The 18,784-nt window shown below is 47.0% G+C and overlaps 1 protein-coding gene across 8 annotated transcripts in view; it reads right to left on the reverse strand.

Moving 5' to 3' along the window:
• The window catches only part of epha7 (eph receptor A7), a 407,810-nt gene that overhangs the window by 242,736 nt on the left and 146,290 nt on the right, over window positions 1–18,784 (reverse strand). For all 8 annotated transcript variants that reach the window (XM_072499509.1, XM_072499504.1, XM_072499507.1 and 5 more), the window contains exons 4-5: window positions 4,088–4,243; window positions 1,555–1,890 (exon numbers count right to left, since the gene is read on the reverse strand). In XM_072499509.1, coding sequence (XP_072355610.1) covers window positions 1,555–1,890; window positions 4,088–4,243 — 492 coding nt within the window. The remainder of the gene's footprint in view (window positions 1–1,554; window positions 1,891–4,087; window positions 4,244–18,784) is intronic.

Raw genomic sequence — 18,784 nt, forward strand, 5'->3', positions numbered from 1 at the left:
ATTTGGAGTGCCAATCTTGATTTGTATCTAAGCTTAGATTATTACAGCATTGTTATTATATACACACAAAACACAAACAGAACTGAGAAATTGTCAAGAGAGATGAAAATTAGAAAGAAACTGCAGTCACACCAAGGGAATATTCGCCCAAAACCAAGTTAAGAGGCTGAACTCACACTGGAACCTGACACTTTCAAAGTTTTGTTTTATTCTTTCATGGGAAGTGGACATCCCAGCATTTGTTACCCATCCCATTCTGAATGGGAACCTTGTTATGTCACCAGCGAGGGGCATAATAAATCAGAAAATGAGATCTCACCAGCGAGAATCCTGGGGCGAAATTCTCCTACCCGCCCCGCCACATTTCTGCGCTGACCGGCCAGCGGGAGTCTCCGTAACGCCGGCCGGTCAATGGGGTTTCCCATTGTGGGACAGCCCCACGCCGTCGGGAAACCCCCGGGCGCCGGCAGAACGGAGACTCCCGCCGGCGGAGAATGACGCCCCTGTTTCCTGACTCTCACGAGACTTTGCGCCTGAGTCGCCAATTATACACGAGACAAACATGGGCGCAAAATCACACCCAATAAGTTTAGTGTTGGTACAAAATTGTTTCAGTTTCGCACCAACAATTATCCTGGAGAGTAAATGCACCTTGAAGGTATATATTAATTAGTTTCTTGTGCCAACCATAACCACAGCAGTAGCCACAGAAGAACGCAAGGACAAGAAAAGTATTTCTGCAATCAAATCCACTCCTTTCACAGCTCACAAAATATTGATACCTGGCGATGATAAATCTCACCTAACCTCACAGTTAAAGAACCGTTAACTTAAATATCATCACTTAATACACTAAATGAGAACTCTGTCATGCATTCACAAGAGCAATGGATAGATTCTTAATTCTACAGAAAGCATAGGAAGACAAACTAAAACCAAGGTGAGAGTAAAATGAGACTGGGTGGGACTGAAATGACAACATGGAAGGCTTAATCTATCAGTTTTTTAAACAAAGATGTGAACCTACCAGTACTATAAGAGGACCATAAGGTTGCAAAAAGGCGCAGAAGAGATTTGTTAAGGTGATACTGGGGTGAGAGGCCTCTTGTTATAAGAAGCCACTAGAGGAACAGAGGCCTCTCTTCATGAGCAGGTTAAGAGGCGATCAGGGTTGATACAGTAACATCATGCTTTCTTTCCTTGTGCTAGTTCAAGGATGCTTTCATATTCCAAGCTTGACTGATTCAATTCCAGGAATCAAAAAATATTATCAAGTCAAAGGTCATGAGGAAGAAAATGTTTCAAAACATTACCTTAGAGTAACTAGAACTGGAGTTAGAGTGAATGAATCAATTCAGTTTTTTGAACTTAGTCCCAGATGACTAAAGCAAAGTAGAAATTAAAGAAAGGACAGCAAATACAACAGAAACAGTTAAAACATGAAGATATTTCAGGAGATTAGGCTGGAGACGACAACAACAAAATTGGCATTTTGTTTCAAAACCATAGACTGTGCATGAAATTATCTTGGCTCATGTTGGCTCTACATCTTACCTGCTTGACTTGTGGTAATGCTGACGGCTGCAAATAACCTCTGGGTCCGGCTCAGGTCTGAGACACCATTCACGGCTTCAACCTCGAAGGTATAATTGGCGTGGGCCAGTAAATCCACGACTGTCACATACGTATCTGCTAGTCCTGATTGCTGGGGCATAAAGCCGATACTGCTTCCACAAGGCACACACTCGCCCTGCTCCCAGCTGCATTGTTTGCACATGATTCTGTAGGTGACATCATCCCGACCCCCAGTATCTGCTGGTGGACTCCATTCAAGACTCACTGTTGTCTGGTTGATGTTATAAATGAGATTTTGCGGTGCTGAAGGAGGTCCTTGGGAATCAGGAAAAAAGGTACCGGTCAGATAAAGGCACACTACCAGCCATAGATGTGTAGATTAGGCTGACATGTTAAATCTGACAATACTCTTAGCTCCAAAATGAACTGATTAAGGATATTTGCAACAAGTTTCAGACATTTCTTTTTGTCTTTCTCTTTTTTTAAATAAATTTCCCAATTCATTTTTTTTCCAATTAAGGGGCCATTTAGCATGGCCAATCCACCTACCCTGCACATCTTTGCATTGTGGGGGCGAAATCCACACAAGCACGGGGAGAATGCGCAAACTCCACACAGACAGTGGCCCAGGGCCGGGATCGAACCTGGGACCTCGGTGCCGTGAGGCAGCTGTGCTAACCACTGCACATCAGTGCTGCCTTGTCTTTCTCAATTGAATATAACCAATCACTATTTGTCGATGTACTATTTGTCAATGTACCCTGTCGATTATTCTTTTTGTCTATTATGTACGTACTGTGTACGTTCCTTTGGCCACAGAAAAATCCTTTTCACTGTACTTCGATACATGTGACAACCAATCAATGTATTTATGTTAAATATATTATTTGATGTAATGGTACGTTAGGGCAGCACGGTAGCATTGTGGATAGCACAATTGCTTCACAGCTCCAGGGTCCCAGGTTCGATTTTGGCTTGGGTCACTGTCTGTGCGGACTCTGCACATCCTCCCCACGTGTGCGTGTGTTTCCTCCGGGTGCTCCTGTTTCCTCGCACAGTCCAAAGATGTGCAGGTAAGGTGGATTGGCCATGCTAAATTTCCCTTAGTGTCCAAAATTGTCCTTAGTATTGGGTGGGGTTACTGGGTTATGGGGATTGGGTGGAGGTGTGGACCTTGGGTAGGGTGCTCTTTCCAAGGGCCGGGGCAGACTCGATGGGCCAAATGGCCTCCTTCTGCACTGTAAATTCTATGAAATTCTATGTTAGGCCTCTGACCAGGCCTTTTACTCAAACCAGCATAATTAACAATTATTCACACTAGACATGGTGGACTAAGCAGTGGTATCCCACAGAAAAGAATATTCACTGTTTTGAAGAGAGAACTGCTTCCAGTTTTCATCCTCCCTACTAAAAGCAGTGGACTCTAAATTAGATAGCAACCAATATCGGGTTCATTACCTGGTATTGGGAGATGGTAGCATTCTGGTAATGGCACTGGATGAGTAATCCAGAGACCCAGCTTAATGCTCTGGGAACAAATCCCACCACAGTAGCTGGTGGAATTTGAATTCAGTTGTTAGATCTGGAATATGAAGCTGGTCCCAGTGACGCCGGACATAAAACTGTCGTTGATTGTCGCAACAATCTGGTTCGCTAATGCCCCATGAGGGCAGGAAAATCTGCCCTCATGGGGCCCTACCTGGTCTGATCGACATGTGACTCCAGACCCTCTGAAAGGGCAACAAAATGCTGATCTTGCCTGAGCCCCCCCACTTCTCATGAAAGAAAGAAAAAAATCAGTATGTTATGAATGAGCACCGATAGAGACCCAAGAATCATCTAAATTTGTCCACCAGTCCGACTGAAATAAATAAAGCAAGTTATGGATGCCAACCGTCCACAACCAGTTCCCCCATCATTCCACACCTACTCAGTGGATGCAACAATGTTGGTGAGCCCCGGTCACTCGTCACTCTTCAAAGCCTGCAATAAGCTGGGAAACTGGGAGAGAGGATCACAGGTTTCTGTTCCTAATCAACAGTTAAATGGAATTGGAGAAACAGATAACTAGATAGTTCACTATCTGTAGTGCAGTTCCAAAATCTGATCCATTAGCTGCACAGGTGAGCGAAAATCACCCTGTATGCCTGAAATCCTTCTTATAATAATCTTTATTGTAACAGGTAGGCTTACATTAACACTGCAATTAAGATACTGTGAAAAGCCCCGAGTCGCCACACTGAAGCTTGTTCGGGTACACCGAGGGAGAATTGAGAATGTCCAATTCACATAACAGAACGTCTTTTGGGACTTGTGGGAGGAAACTGGAGCACCCGGAGGAAATCCACGCAGTTACAGGGAGAACATGCAGACTCCACAAAGACAGCGACCTAAGCCGGGAATCGAATCTGGGACCCTGGAGCTGTGACACGACTGTGCTAACCACTGTGCTACCGTGCTGCCCATAAACCTGAAAACGTTTGCTGCCGTAAGGTAACATAAATGAACTTACTGGTACAAGACACAGAGGGAGGATCAGTGAGAGCTCTGTAGTAGCCATCCTCGCACTCACACCATGAGGAGCCTTCACGAGCTGCATGACTATGAGCTGGGCAGCGGGCACACCGATGGTCCTGTGACGACGACTTATAGAATCCTGGTTCACAAGCTGCCAAAGAAAATATATCATTTTAATGTCAGTGACTTTGATGGCACTACAAGATTAAAGTTCAATACAGCTTCCATTCAGAACATTCTGAAAAATAAATGAGAAACGAAAAAGATTGTCACACAATGCTTAGCTTATGTACTGGGCAAAGTGCTCCAAGTCAAGACAGGATGCATTTATCACCTATAGTGATCACCCCTTCAACTCACTAATGGTCATTTTGGTTCCTTGGTGTGCACCACTAATGTAGAGAACATAAATCACTGTACGCCAGCACTTAAGTCAATACCAAACTCTCTCATCTAATTGTAGTTTTCCTGTTAACTTTATATCAATTGAGTCTCTTTTCTCCCAAAAGCAAAATTCATACAAATCCTTCACCGTGCCTTTACGAGGAAAACCAATTGAAATCTAAAATGATTTTAAGTCTTACAGGATTTACAGTTGGCCTTATGCAAGTTCTGAATTAGTTATCACTTTGTGGCAAAGTTATCCAAATATTGATCACTTCTGTTAAATGACAATATTCCATCTGACCACAAACACATTACATCAGAAGACGCAGCAAACAAATCTTCATCTGGCATAAATATGTTTTGACCGAAGCTGTGGAAAAAAAACCAGCATTACCCTCCACCAACTGTGCATTTGAAAGAAGTGCTGGAGCTTTTGGGAGAAGCGGACCAGGATCAGAGGATGATCAGGATGATCCCTCAACCTTGTACTGACATTACTCAGAACTTTTGATTTAAAAAGTGATCAATACTGAGACCACATTTTCATCTGGGTGAGGAGGTGTGTTTCGGTGGGCAAATGGCCACCCTTAGTTACTTTTGGAGGAAATCCAATTTCCCTCTGCATTCCAGATCCCGCGCAATTTTTTCTCTGGTCTTTTTGCTGGGTGGGGAATGCCTAGAGTTCAAAATGCACACCTATCCTCACGGAGGTGGGGCTCCCCATTTTAAGTGGGGTGAACAATCAGATTTCGTCTCTCATACCATGTTCACCTGGTGTTGTGATGTTTTGGAAGCCCATTAAAAGCATGTCAAGTTTGAGGGTTCGTGAAGAAAATGGAAAGCCTGCTGAGGAGTCTGCAACATTCTGAAAGGTAAGGGTAATTTTTTTTTTCATCTTTAAATGTCACTATTAGGTGTTGTATTATAATGTAGATGCATTTTTAAGGCAGCGATTCATCATTGGGATCTGTAAGTTGGCCCTTACATTGACCAGCCTGGTGTATTTGTTCACATACATTCGTGCTTTTTCAATGGGGAAAGCATCACAATGCAGTGCAAATGTTACTAAATGCCCTGTCAGCCTGTGCTGTTCTACCGTGATTTAAATGGCTTTAAAGGGTGTTTTAAAGGGTGTTTCCCCAAAGTCACACATGGATAATGTATTTGTATGTGTGTGTATTTTCTTACCCATAGCGTGAGAAATTCAATTTTAAAATAACCCACAGCAAAGGCTTTTTACTTAAAAAGAAAAACAATTGTTTATTTTACACTATTGCTCTGGAAGCTTTGTACATCACGGTTGCGGCTTTATTTGTGTTCACAGTTACCTCAGAAAAGATAGTCACGAACGCATTACACACACAATTATTTACAGGTGAAGGTAGAAACAATACTTGTGAAAAGTTGGATCAGTTCAGTCTCTCTGTTGTCCGGTATGTTTTGGCTTGATATGTTTAAAGTCAAAATGTTGCTTTCTCTGAAGTGAAGGCCTTGAGGTTAGAACCATAGAGCCATAGAATCCCGACAGTTCAGGAGCCCATTCGACCATCAAGTCTACACCGACCCTCCGAAAAAGCAACCTATCGAGGCCCACTCCCTGCCCTGTCCCTGTAACCCACCTAACCTGCACATATGCAGCCACTAAGGGGCAATTTTATTATCACCGATTCACCTAACCTGTACATCCTTGGACTGTGGGAGGAAACCAAAGCACATGGAGGAAACCCACGCAGACACGCAGAGAACGTGCAGACTCCACATAGACAGTCACCCAAGGCTAGAATTTAATTTGGGTCCCAGATGCTGTTGAGGCAGCAGTGCTAACCACTGTGCAGCTGCAATGCCTTCCACTGTCAAATTGCTGAAGATTGCTTTAACACTTGAGTTTTCAAGATGGAATCGGGTTTACAGTGAGGAGGGAAGCCTCCTTGCTTTTAGATCGGCAGGCATGGCACTATTAGCTGCCCAGATACTTACAGCAGACCATTAGATATTTCTGGATGGCTCTCACTCTCTCCCTGGGCTTGAAGCTCTTGAAGCTCTGCTTCTCTGAAAATGTTTTCTCAATTTAGTTCTCTGTGGATCTACCTTTTGTATGCCACTGTCTCAACAATCCTGAATCATTTTCCAAAGAAGGAAATTGGTCAGCACAGTCCTGGGCCCTATCTTAGCCATTCCTAGTTTGAGGATCCATTTAAATCCAAATGTCTTTTGTGATTCCTTTGGAAGTGAAATGAAAGTCACCTTAGTCCCAGAGCACCATAGGCTGATCTCCCCTTTTGATAGAGAGCTAACGAGTGGTGATTTAAGCTGAGGGTCACCTCTCTCAGGTGAGGGGCAAGGTTGAGAAGGTGGGTGTTCATGGATAACCACAGCCCAAACGGGAATTGAACCCACGTTGTTGACAACTCTCCGCATACAAACCAACCATCAAGTCACTGAGTTAACTGACCCCCCCCAACATAATCTGGGTCACATCTTGGTTGTAAGGGTTGGATCCACAAGAGAAGCCCGTGACCGTCAGAATCCATTTAGTTTCTTTTTTTTTTGATCAGTTCAAGGTTTTTAAAGGTTATCTTAGTACAGTTTCTTTCAAAATTCATAATGCTGTCATGAAAACACTGTCATGGAACAGATAAAAAGAAAAGCTAAGGCTGAATTTTACAGGGGTGCATATGAAAAATGAAAATGAAAATCGCTCATTGTCACAAGTAGATTTCAAATGAAGTTACTGTGAAAAGCCCCTAGTCGCCACATTCCGGCACCTGTTCGGGGAGGCTGGTACGGGAATTGAACCGTGCTGCTGGCCTGCCGTGGTCTGCTTTAAAAGCCAGCGATTTAGCCCAGTGTACTAAACCAGCCCCTGGTGTGGGTAAGTGTTCAAAACGTTAGGTAGGGTTGCTGGACTACAGGGATCGGATGGAGGCGTGGGCTTAGGGTGCTCTTTCTAAGGACTGGTGCAGACTCGATGGGCTGTATGGTCTCCTTCTGCACTGAAGGGATTCTATAAAATGGCAGGTGGCTACTGATTTGGAAGAACTGGGTTGGGGACAGGTGAGAAAACAGTGCCCTACCCTGCCAAAAACACATTCTGCATGGGGTTGTAAAATGCAGCCCTTGGATTTGGCACTTGAAAAAATATAAAACTACCTGCTCCCTTACATACATTGATAGGCACTCTGATTGCTTGCCCCCTCTCCTCTTCCATTCCAAAAGTTGCTTTGAAATCGATAGATTTTAAATAGTCCGCCCGGCAGCAATAACATGCAGGGGGCAGCCAAAACATCAGAGCGCACTGAAACATGGGCAATTTGATTGGCTGGCAGCTCCAGCAGTGCCAGAACTCAGCAGTAGCAATTGATGAGACTACAAACTGGCCCAGGAAGAAGAAAACAATGAATTCTGGAGAGAGGCGAGTCCAGCCTTTTTGGATGGGGAGGAATCTAATACCTGAGGGAGGTAGGAGCAAAGGGCTTTGGAGGGCATGCAGGGTGACACTAAAGGGGGTATCATCTTGGTAGCTGCTCCCAATATGCACAGCACACCGTGTGAAGGACATACCCGCCATCCTTCTCACCTTTACACTCGTTAGGTTAAAAAACAGCCTTCTCACTCCCACTGCCTCCCCACCATATTATGCCACGGGTAGCTTAATATTCAGGTTAATTGGCTGGTTAACAAGCTCAATTGATTGTGGCACAGTGGTTAGCACTGCTGCCTCACAGCTCCAGGGACCCGGGTTCAATTCCAGCCTCGGGTGACTGTGTGTGTGCGGAGTTTGCACGTTCTTCCCGTGTCTGCATGGATTTCCTCCGGGTGCACCGGTTTCCTCCTACAGTCCAAAGATGTGCAGGTTAGGTGGATTGGCCATGCTAAATTGCCCCTTAGTGTTCAAAACGTTAGGTAGGGTTGCTGGACTACAGGGATCGGATGGAGGCGTGGGCTTAGGGTGCTCTTTCTAAGGACTGGTGCAGACTCGATGGGCTGTATGGTCTCCTTCTGCACTGAATGGATTCTATAAAATGGCAGGTGGCTACTGATTTTGAAGAACTGGGTTGGGGACAGGTGAGAAAACAGTGCCCTACCCTGCCAAAAACACATTCTGCATGGGGTTGTAAAATGCAGCCCTTGGATTTGGCACTTGAAAAAATATAAAACCACCTGCTCCCTTAAATACATTGATAGGCACTCTGATTTCAAATTCAGATAAGCACCTTCTACTATTTTTTGGGCATCTGAAGTCGTACCAATGCTTGGCTGAGTTCCAAGTGCTAATGGGATTCAGCACAGTAGGGGTGGGATGCTCTGATCCTCAGGCTAAGTGTTGACGCCGACGGAAACGCCGTCACGTTTCTCGACGGCGTCAACATGGCCTCAGGATCAGCAATTGTGGCCCCTACAGGGGGCCAACACAGCACTGGAGCGGTTCACGCCGCTCCAGCTGCTGATCCCGGCATCAAATGGGCACTGCAGGAGCCGCGCATGCACAGTGGCACCGCGCCAATGCGCACATGCGCAGTGGCTTCCTTCAACGCGCCGGCCCCGACGCAACATGGCGCAGGACTACAGAGGCCGGTGCGAAAGAAAGGAGGCCCCCAGCCAGAGAGGCCGGCCCGCCGATCGGTGGGCCCCAATCGCGGGCCAGACCACATCGGAGCCCGCCCCCCGGGATCAGACCCCTCTTCACTCCCCCCCCCACAGGCTGCCCCCCCGACCCTTCCACGCCGTGTTCCCGCCGGCTGAGAGCAGGTGTGGACGGCACCGGCGGGACTTGACTATTTTACGACGGCCGCTCGGTCCATCCCGGGCCGAGAATCGGGGGCCGGCCGCATAGAGCGTCCCCCGACCGGCGCCGCGCCAACCACACCGGCATGCCAGCGTCAGGATGGCGTGGCGCGATTCACGCCGGTCGCGGGGATTCTCCGGCCCAGCCCCGGCTGAGAGAATCCAGCCCTAGGTGTTCCATTTTTCAGAGAATGAATGACGGTTTCAAGAAGTTATAATGACAAATTGTCCCTTAGATGATGTGATTTATAGTTTGTTGACACAAGCTAATGGCTTACAAGAATTACCAATTTTATTTCACATGGCATAATTAATTTTTTTCTCAAACTCAATAATATGGAGGCTTATATGAGATGGTGAGAGCCACACCCCCCCCCCCCCCCCCCCCCCGCCCGAGGAATGAAAAATAATTTCCATTGATATTGCATGGAATTTGAAGATTGTACATAATGCATGCTGGATGTGTATCTATTCAGGTTCCATGGGGGAATAGAGGTAGCTTGGGAAATCTGACAGTGCATGGGCTGGCATTGGGGTGAGAAGGGGTGGGGGAGGTGAGGGGTGATGTTTAAACACTGTTGGGTGTGGGGATACTGTGTTGGGAGACCAAGGTGGGCTTCTAGCTGACCAGCCTCTGCACTCACACTTCACGTACTTCAGCAAAACTCGCAAACTGCAGAGAACCCGATCCCAGTGCAAAAAGACAACATGGCACATGGGAAGTCACACATGGTTTGGGTGTGCAGTTTAAGAGACATGGAAGTGCACAGGTTGGGCTTTCCCATGCTTATAGGAAGATTCAGCTCCGTACCTTGTTTGAAAAGAATATCACAAAGCCCTTGCGTACACGGAATTTAAAATATAATAATAATCTTTATTGGTGTCATAAGTAAGCGTACATTAACACTGCAACGAAGTTACTATGAAAATCCCCTAGTCGCCACACTTCGGCACCTGTTCGGGTACACAGAGGGAGAATTCGGAATGTCCAATTCACCTAACAAGCACGTCTTTCGGGACTTGCGGGAGGAAACTGGAGCACCCGGAGAAAACCCACGCAGACACAGGGAGAATGTGCAGACTCTGCATAGACAATGACCCAAGCCGGGAATCGAACCAGGGACCCTGGTGCTGTGAAGCAACAGTGCTAACCACTGTGCTACCGTGCCACCCCATATGCTACCGTACCACCAAATATCCAGTTAACCTTAGAACAACCGTTGTTCCTACAAAGCTTTTCAAACATCTTTGCACTAAGGAAACCTCTAGCACCAACTTGATGTGCTATAGGTTAATCATTTCTTTATAACAGTTGATCCAAATGTTTCACTTTTACTTTTTCCCGGGAGGTGGACACCACTGACAATAACCCAATTGGCCTTGAACTGAACATTTCATAGCTGAGTTAAGAATCAACCACATTGCTGTGGGTCAGATGTCACATGTAGGCCAGATTGGGCAGGGACAGAAAATCACCCTCCCTAAAGGACATAAGCGAGGCAGATTGGTTGATATAATAACCAATGATAGCTTCATAGATGCCATGACACAAACTAGCTTTCAATTCCAGATTACATAGAACATAGAACATAGAACAATACAGCGCAGTACAGGCCCTTCGGCCCACGATGTTGCACCGAAACAAAAGCCATCTAACCTACACTATGCCATTATCATCCATATGTTTATCCAATAAACTTTTAAATGCCCTCAATGTTGGCGAGTTCACTACTGTAGCAGGTAGCTGATCAATGCTGAAAATGTGACGGACCTATCTTGATTGAATCAGCGCTGACCAGCAAACAGCCATCCGGTGACATGGAAAACGTCCACCCTCCTCCACATCGCCGGCAACTTCGGTGCAAATTGGAGGATCTTCAAACAAAAGTTCCAACTCTCCCTCGAAGCCACCGATCTTGAGGCCGCATCGGACGCCAGGAAAATCGCACTATTCCTCTCCACAGCCGGGACCACGCCATCCACATCTACAACTCCCTGATATTCGCTGAAGGTCAAGACAAGATTAAATTTAAAACAGTCCAACTGAAGTTCAACAGCCACTGCGACATTGAGGTGAATGAGAGCTTTGAACCGTACATTTTCCAGCAGAGGCCTCAGGGTGAGGATGAACCTTTTCAATCCTTTCTGACCCATCTCCGCATCCTCGCGCAGTCATGTAACTACGACTCGACCACTGATTCCATGATCCGGGATCAGATCATTTTCGGGATCCACTTCGATTCCCTTCACCAGCAGCTCCTGAAAGTCAAGCAGCTCACCCTCACCATCGCCATCGAAACGTGCGTTCTCCACGAACATGCTAACAATCGGTACTCCCACATCAGGGCGGCAGAAACGGCAAAGCTCACCTCCCACGAGGCGGAACGGGTGCAGGCCATCGCACAAATGCAGGCCCTAAGTATCGACGAGAGTGGCCATTCCGCGCACTTTTCCCAGGCCCCTGCGCGATGGCGAGGGGACGGCGAGACCGACCAGACTGCGCAGGTGCGTACGGCGTTCGACCGCACTGTGCATGCGCAATGCGCACGGAACGCGCTGACGTTGGCGGCATGACGTGTCCGAATTGGAGCTCCGTCCATTTAAAGCGGCAATGTCCGGCAAAATCACGACGGTGTCTACAGTGTGGAGCGCTTGGCCACTACGCAGCCCTTTGCAGATCTGCACCACTGCCCAGCATCCAGCGATCCCAACCACGGCGCAGAAGCGTCTGTTCAATACAGCAGGCCATGCCAGACTCCGGCCCCGACAGCCCAACAGATCCTGATGCTGCGTGCCTCAAATCTCCATACCGGGTGGGCATCATTACGAAGCATGCGCTGCCTTTCTCCAAGACAGCGACGCACCTCCCGATCCTCAGCGTGGTTCCCGACGATGAGTGGTGTGCTGTCCTCACAGTCAACAAGGCTCGCATCCGGTTCAAACTGGACACCGGCGCATCGGCGAACCTCATCCCCAAATCCGATCTCGACACCATCCACGTCAGACCAAGCATTCTTCCACCGGCCTGCCAGCTCCTTGACTGCAATGGCAATGCCATAGCTGCCAGTGGCTCATGCCAACTCGGAGTTTCCAATAAGTCATTTAAAGCGACACTGCGATTTGAGGTTGTGGGACCTGACAGAGGATCCCTGCTCGGTGCTCGGGCCTGCAAACTCCTGAACTTGGTTCGGCGGGTCCACACCATGTCATCCTCACAGGCGACGGCCTCACCTGATGAGAACTTCCAGGATGAAATCAATGACATCATCACACAGTACCACAGCGTGTTCGACGGAATGGGCACATTCCCATACCGATACAAAATCCTGCTCAAATGGAACGCCACCCCTGTGATCCACGCACCACGTTGGGTGCCAGCACGCCTCAAGGACCGCCTCAAGCAGCAGTTACAGGACCTCCAGGACCAGGGCATCATATCAAAGGTCACAGAACCCACGGACTGGGTCAGCTCCATGGTCTGCGTCAAGAAGCCGTCAGGGGAGCTTCGAATCTGCATCGACCCCAAGGATTTAGACTGCAACATCATGCAGGAACATTACCCAATACCAAAACAAGAGGAGTTGACCAGCGAGATGCCTCCCAAAATTCACGTTTGAGACGGACCACAGGCCACTAGTCCACATAATCCAGAAGGATTTGAATGTCATGACGCCTCGGTTACAACGAATCCTTCTCAAGCCACGCCGCTATGACTTTGAACTTGTCTACACGCCAGGCAAAGAACTCATTGTTGCATATGCCCTTTCCAGGTCTATCACCACATCGTGTGAACAAACTGACTTTGTCTGCCAAATCGATGCGCAGGTGCAATTGTGTGCCTCCAACCTTCCGGCTACTGATGAGAGGGTCATCCAAATTCGTGAGGAAACGGCCAAGGATACTCTGCTACAGCGTGTGATGCAGCACCTCACGAATGGCTGGCAGAAGAGACAATGTCCCCAGTTTTACAACGTCAAGGACAAACTGACGGTGGTGGACGCCATCCTCATGAAGCTCGATAGGATTGTGATTCCACAGATCATGCAAGCTATGGTGCTCGGCCAACTCCATGAGGGTCACCTGGGGGTCGAGAAATGTCGACGCAGAGCTCGAGAGGCAGTCTATTGGCCGGGCATCAGCCAGGACGTTGCCAACACGGTCCTCAACTGCCCCACATGTCAGAAATTTCAGCCAGCTCAACTTAAAGAAACTCTGCAGCAACATGAGATAGTGACCTCCCCATGGTCCAAAGTAGGTGTCAACCTTTTCCACGCCAAGGGGCGTGACTATGTCCTCCTGGTCTACTTCTCCAATTACCCTGAAGTGATGAAACTGTCTGACCTCACGTCAAAGGCGGTGATTAAAGCATGCAAAGAAACATTTGCCAGGCATGGGATACCGCTCACGGTGATGAGTGACAATGGTCCCTGTTTTTACAGCCAGGAGTGGTCTGATTTTGCCCGCCTATACAACTTTCGTCACGTAACCTCCAGCCCCCACTACCCGCAGTCAAATGGGAAGGCCGAAAATGGGGTCTATATCGTCAAGAGATTACTTTGCAAGGCTGCAGACTCAGGCTCCGACTTCAACCTGGCGCTGCTTGCATACAGAGTATCCCCGCTGGCCACTGGGTTGTCTCCCGCGCAGATGGTCGTGAATTGCATTCTGCAAACCAAGGTTCCAGCCATCCATGTTCCAGACCTTGACCACCTCACGGTCATACAAAAGATGCAGCAGTCTCAGGCCCAACAGAAATCAGCATACGACGCTCATGCCACGGATCTCCCCGAGCTGCTCCCAACTGATCGTGTTCGTGTGCAGTTGCCTGACGGCGGCTGGTGGTCTGCCACAGCTGTGGTGGTCAAGCAAGTGGCCCCGAGATCGTTCCTCGTCCGCATGGCTGATGGCTCCTTCCTACAGCGCAACAGATGGGCGCTGCGCAGAACTCCACGCCCACCACCTAACCATGATGTCCCGCCTTACACAATGCTTCCTCCGGACGTGCCCTACCACGAGGCCACCGATCTACCAGCAATCCTGCCGACCTCTGCGACCACCGCATTGGCGGCGGTCCCGCCTATCCAAGTGCAGGTGGCCCCTTAATCCACCCTTGAGGCGGTCAACCAGAATTCGTCGCCCGCCACAGAGACTAAACTTATAGACTGAACTTTTGCACAACTGTGTTACCTTATCGTTTTGACCTCTGTAAATATCATTGTTACCATTTTATTTGCCCTATATCTGCACTAGCAACACCTTCCTGTGTACATAAGGTCATTTTAGAACATTCTGTATATTGTCACGCACATATACACATCCACACGCACATGCACCTTAATATTTATTATCACAACACACACAATATAGAAAAAAAAAGGGGGGGAGATGTCATAATATACATCGATGTACACAATGAAGTGCAGACAGGCAGTGATTGACACACAGGATGACCAGTAAGCACACAGAACAGAGCAGCCAATCACCAGACAGGACACAACCACTATAAAGCCAGAGGGCACCAGTTTTCCCACTCTCTCGGGACCCAGCATCTAAGCCAGTTAGAGCTCATGAGCTAGCCAGTGCCTACACCATGTGGTAGCTAAGTTAGTCTGGTCAGGCTAGTGTCAGGTCTCCAGTCAAGTCAGCATAGTGTCGACCCACAATTGAACATGTATAATAGTTTGGATGTTGAATAAAAGCGTGTTGCATTTTATCAAGTGCTGGAGGTCTGTCTCTCGCTACACTGCATCAAGTGCAGTTCACCTCGACCCAGCCTACCCAACATATCAGGGGATATCTAGCCAAAACTACAAACAACATCACAAAGATATTTATTTCACTACTGTTTGCATGTGAATTGCCTACCATGTTTCCTACATCATAACAGTAATATAACTAAAAACGTTCTATTTTTGCTGTAAGCATGTTGCGGTGTGCTGAGGGCATGAACATCGTTATATAAATACAAGTCTTTCTTTCTCATTGAATGACACCCAAACAATGCAAGGGTAAATTTGTAAATTTGTAACTATTTTTAGAACTCTGGGTTTAGTTTGCAGACTTTGTCAGCACCTCATTGCTTGTCACCTTCAATGTTCAATTTTGTATGTCTGGTTTTAACTTCTTTTTACATCACTTTCAAAAGATAACTGTGAAGTTGAAACGTATGTACACACAAAACAGCAACAACGTCTAAATTGATACAGCCAGACTCCAGGCACATAGTGTGAGCAAGGATTAAAGATCAGTGTAACGATCTAGTGAGCGCCTTGCTTGCAATGTTGGGTCATTACTACAGCATCCTGCACAGACCTCGTCAAATCTATGTGGGCTCACAGATGTATTGTTCTGGAATTAACCTTTCCCCTAGAAATCTCTTGCAATGTCATTATGCTTGAGCTGTTAGTGTGTGGAGCCTTTTCTGTGCTCGCATGGCTGGGTTCCCGTATATACCTTGTCCTTGAGGTGTGATGACACTGACACCAGAGAATTGATGGCTGTGGCATTATCATTCAGAGTATACTGATGAATAATCTGTGCACCTGTGAAATTCCATTGCCTGGTATACATTAGGAATGTTTAAAGTCTTGTTTTATTAATGTTCAAAACATTTTACAATCTACAATTCTTATAGACAATTGAGGCATAGCATTGTCACTGAGAACGCAAGAAGGTCATTTAAGCTGATGTTACAAATGTACTCTTAGGAAGAAATCTTGAGTGGTTATTCTACAAATCAGAGTCAAAAAAGGTGAGGAACTCCGTGCAAGATATTAAAAGGAAAGTTCTTCAGTAATATTCAACAATAAGACAAACAAAATATTGGGATCACTCAAGCCTTTTTTTTGGACATCAGGGGTTCCAAAATAGCACTCACAGTGCACTCATACACTTGTGAGACGATTCACATCAGAGCCATATTCATGCATACACTGAATGGCCTCTGGAAATACGGAGAGCATAATGTCTACTGGAAGAAGACATCCTCTTTTTCACCTCCTCAAGGCCTCCAGCGCAGCGTCCAAAAACTGTGGAATCCATGCTCTCCCATGATGTAACAGTCTTCAATGTTTTCCAGGTCATATTCACTTCCAACACAACAACCAGCACCTGCTCCAGGTAAAGTGTACTTGCCCCTTAAGACTTATAGGCTCGTCTCAAATGTTGCTAGCCAGCCATGATATTATTGTCCCCTTGCTGATATGCCCAAGCAATCAACAGCACAGATCGTGCTGGATGGACACTGAAATTGTTGAAATGAGAAGGCAGTACCAAAACGGTATGCTGCCCACATTTCAATCAAAAGGAGCAGGTCAATTGCGCATCGCGATTCCAGCGTCTTTATTCTAAGGCTACCGCTTTCTGGCCTGTGACAAGGAGCAATGGGGTGGAGGAAACGCCACAGTGAAGCTTCATAGCTCATCCCCAATCAGTGCTTAAAGCTAATGTCAGTTTTAGCAGGAATCCAGGTATTACAGTAAACATCAATGGACTAGGAAGGGGGAGGATCAGCCTGAGTTTACACTCCTGATCACTGTAAAGAGTCCTCATCTGGATATCAAGGTTTTTGTCATATCCTGCACAGTTTAACATCCAGACAACATTCTTTTCTCTTGTACTCCACAAAAGAAATGGCTATTTAGGCAGGATCCGAGGAAGTGACAGCTGCCCAGAAATTGTATCCAAACATCAACTGGCGTCTTTAAGATAGTGGAATCTTCATTTTTAATTATGCTGCTCTATCATTTTCCTCAGGATCATGCCCTTGTCTTGCCGAAATGTTGTGCCAGATATTATTGACATTTTGTCACTGATTTAGTTAATTTAATGAAGAACCCCTCTTTTATTATCTTGCATTTCACTGCTTGCTTTATTTTAACCATGGCAGATTTTAACTTTATTTAAGCTCCCTGCAATAGACAGGTTGGCAAAATTAACGGATGGGGTTACACAGGTGAGGAAGAGTGGAGCTTTGGGTGGGTAAACTAGAAATCCAGATTCCAGGGTTGGGGGCTGAGGGTGCTGGAGGGAAGCAGTGCTTTGAAGGCATTCCTCCCTGTAACTGGCCTCACCTCCCTCCCTTCAGCCACTGGGTTCCCCGAGACCTGGGCAACCCAGCTGTTGATGTGAAACATGGAAAGTAGGTTAAGTTAGAGGGTGCCAGCCTCATTACCATATTTAAATAGACCATCACCACTTGGAGCAAGCTGCCTTCCAGCCCTTTTAGAGTTCAAATTTCAAAAAATGTTAACATTAAATCCAACCCTTGCTCACCTGTTTAGTATGTTATCGTTCCCCCTGATGTCTCTGAAGAGTTAGTACCATTTTGTAATCTTTATCTTAAGCAGTCCCTCAGGATCGAGGATGATTTGCTTTTCACTCCAGTTCAATGGCTTCTGAGCTAGCTGATTTGTCTATTATGTCTGCAAACTCGGCCAAATGCGGGGCACATGGTGCTTGAAGAGTAGGGTGAATGGGTTGTTTTGAAGTTTGTGTACTCCCTCTATCGCCTCAACTTCATCTCTAGAGGTTCCTGACAAAGGTCTCTTTTGATGTGTTTGGGTTGGTGCCTTCCCGAATGAGCTTTCTCGTTTTGATCAGTCACAATCCACAAGCCAAACTCCCATGAGCTGGCAGGTATATTTGACCTCTTCTGGGGTAATTTGCGGACATCCTAAAGTGTTTGCGCTGTCCTCCTGGGAGCCTGGCATCAGGCATACGAGCGACGTGCCCTGCCCAGTGAAGCTGGTTTTGAGTGGTTAGCACCTTGACAACTTGATTGGAGATGATGCTGCTGTTGGACTGCATTTCTTGACACCAAGGTTTGGAGGATTGCAAAAGCAGTGCTTTGAGGTGCCTGCTGCAGGTTGTCCTGATGCATATGCAGGTATCATCTTCATTATCATCCCCAGTATGCCAGCTCAGCCTTGGGCTGACTGAGGAAAAGAGTATTTGAGAATCAGGATCTCAAATCGAGGATCATTCTGGGAAGGAAATGCATTCCTGCGTATATTCTTTGAAAAGCAGGGAATAGGCTCTCATCTCCCTGCATAGTCTAAAACGTTAGCCAAAGTCTCAAAGATTACTGGCTGATCAGGTTCAGTGGAACAAAAATGGGGTGAATTATGGAGAGAGGAATGAATTCCCACCATTGGGGCCGAAAATAGCTGGTGACCCCACTTTGGCAAGCAGAGGAACCCAGGGCTGCAGTTTGTCAGCAGCAGCAAATTAAGAGGCATCCACCAGGGCCAGTTTTCAATTATGGATGGCAGCCCCCCCCTCCCCCCCACAAGGCCTGCCACCTTAACCAGAGAGCTGGCAATCCAGCAGCACCACTGCTAGCAATTGCTGAGCCTGAAGGGAGAGAGCATCTTCGAAGATAGACAAGTGTGGTTGGAGATGCCGGAGCTGGGTAGGGTAGACCCAGGCAATCAGAGGGGTGATGGTGGATGGACGCTGAGTACGGCAACACCATTATTGCAAAGGCGACACCGTTGCAGGTGAGACCATCCCCCGGGAC

Source organism: Scyliorhinus torazame, chromosome 4 (assembly GCF_047496885.1).
Source record: "Scyliorhinus torazame isolate Kashiwa2021f chromosome 4, sScyTor2.1, whole genome shotgun sequence".
NCBI lineage: Eukaryota > Metazoa > Chordata > Chondrichthyes > Carcharhiniformes > Scyliorhinidae > Scyliorhinus > Scyliorhinus torazame.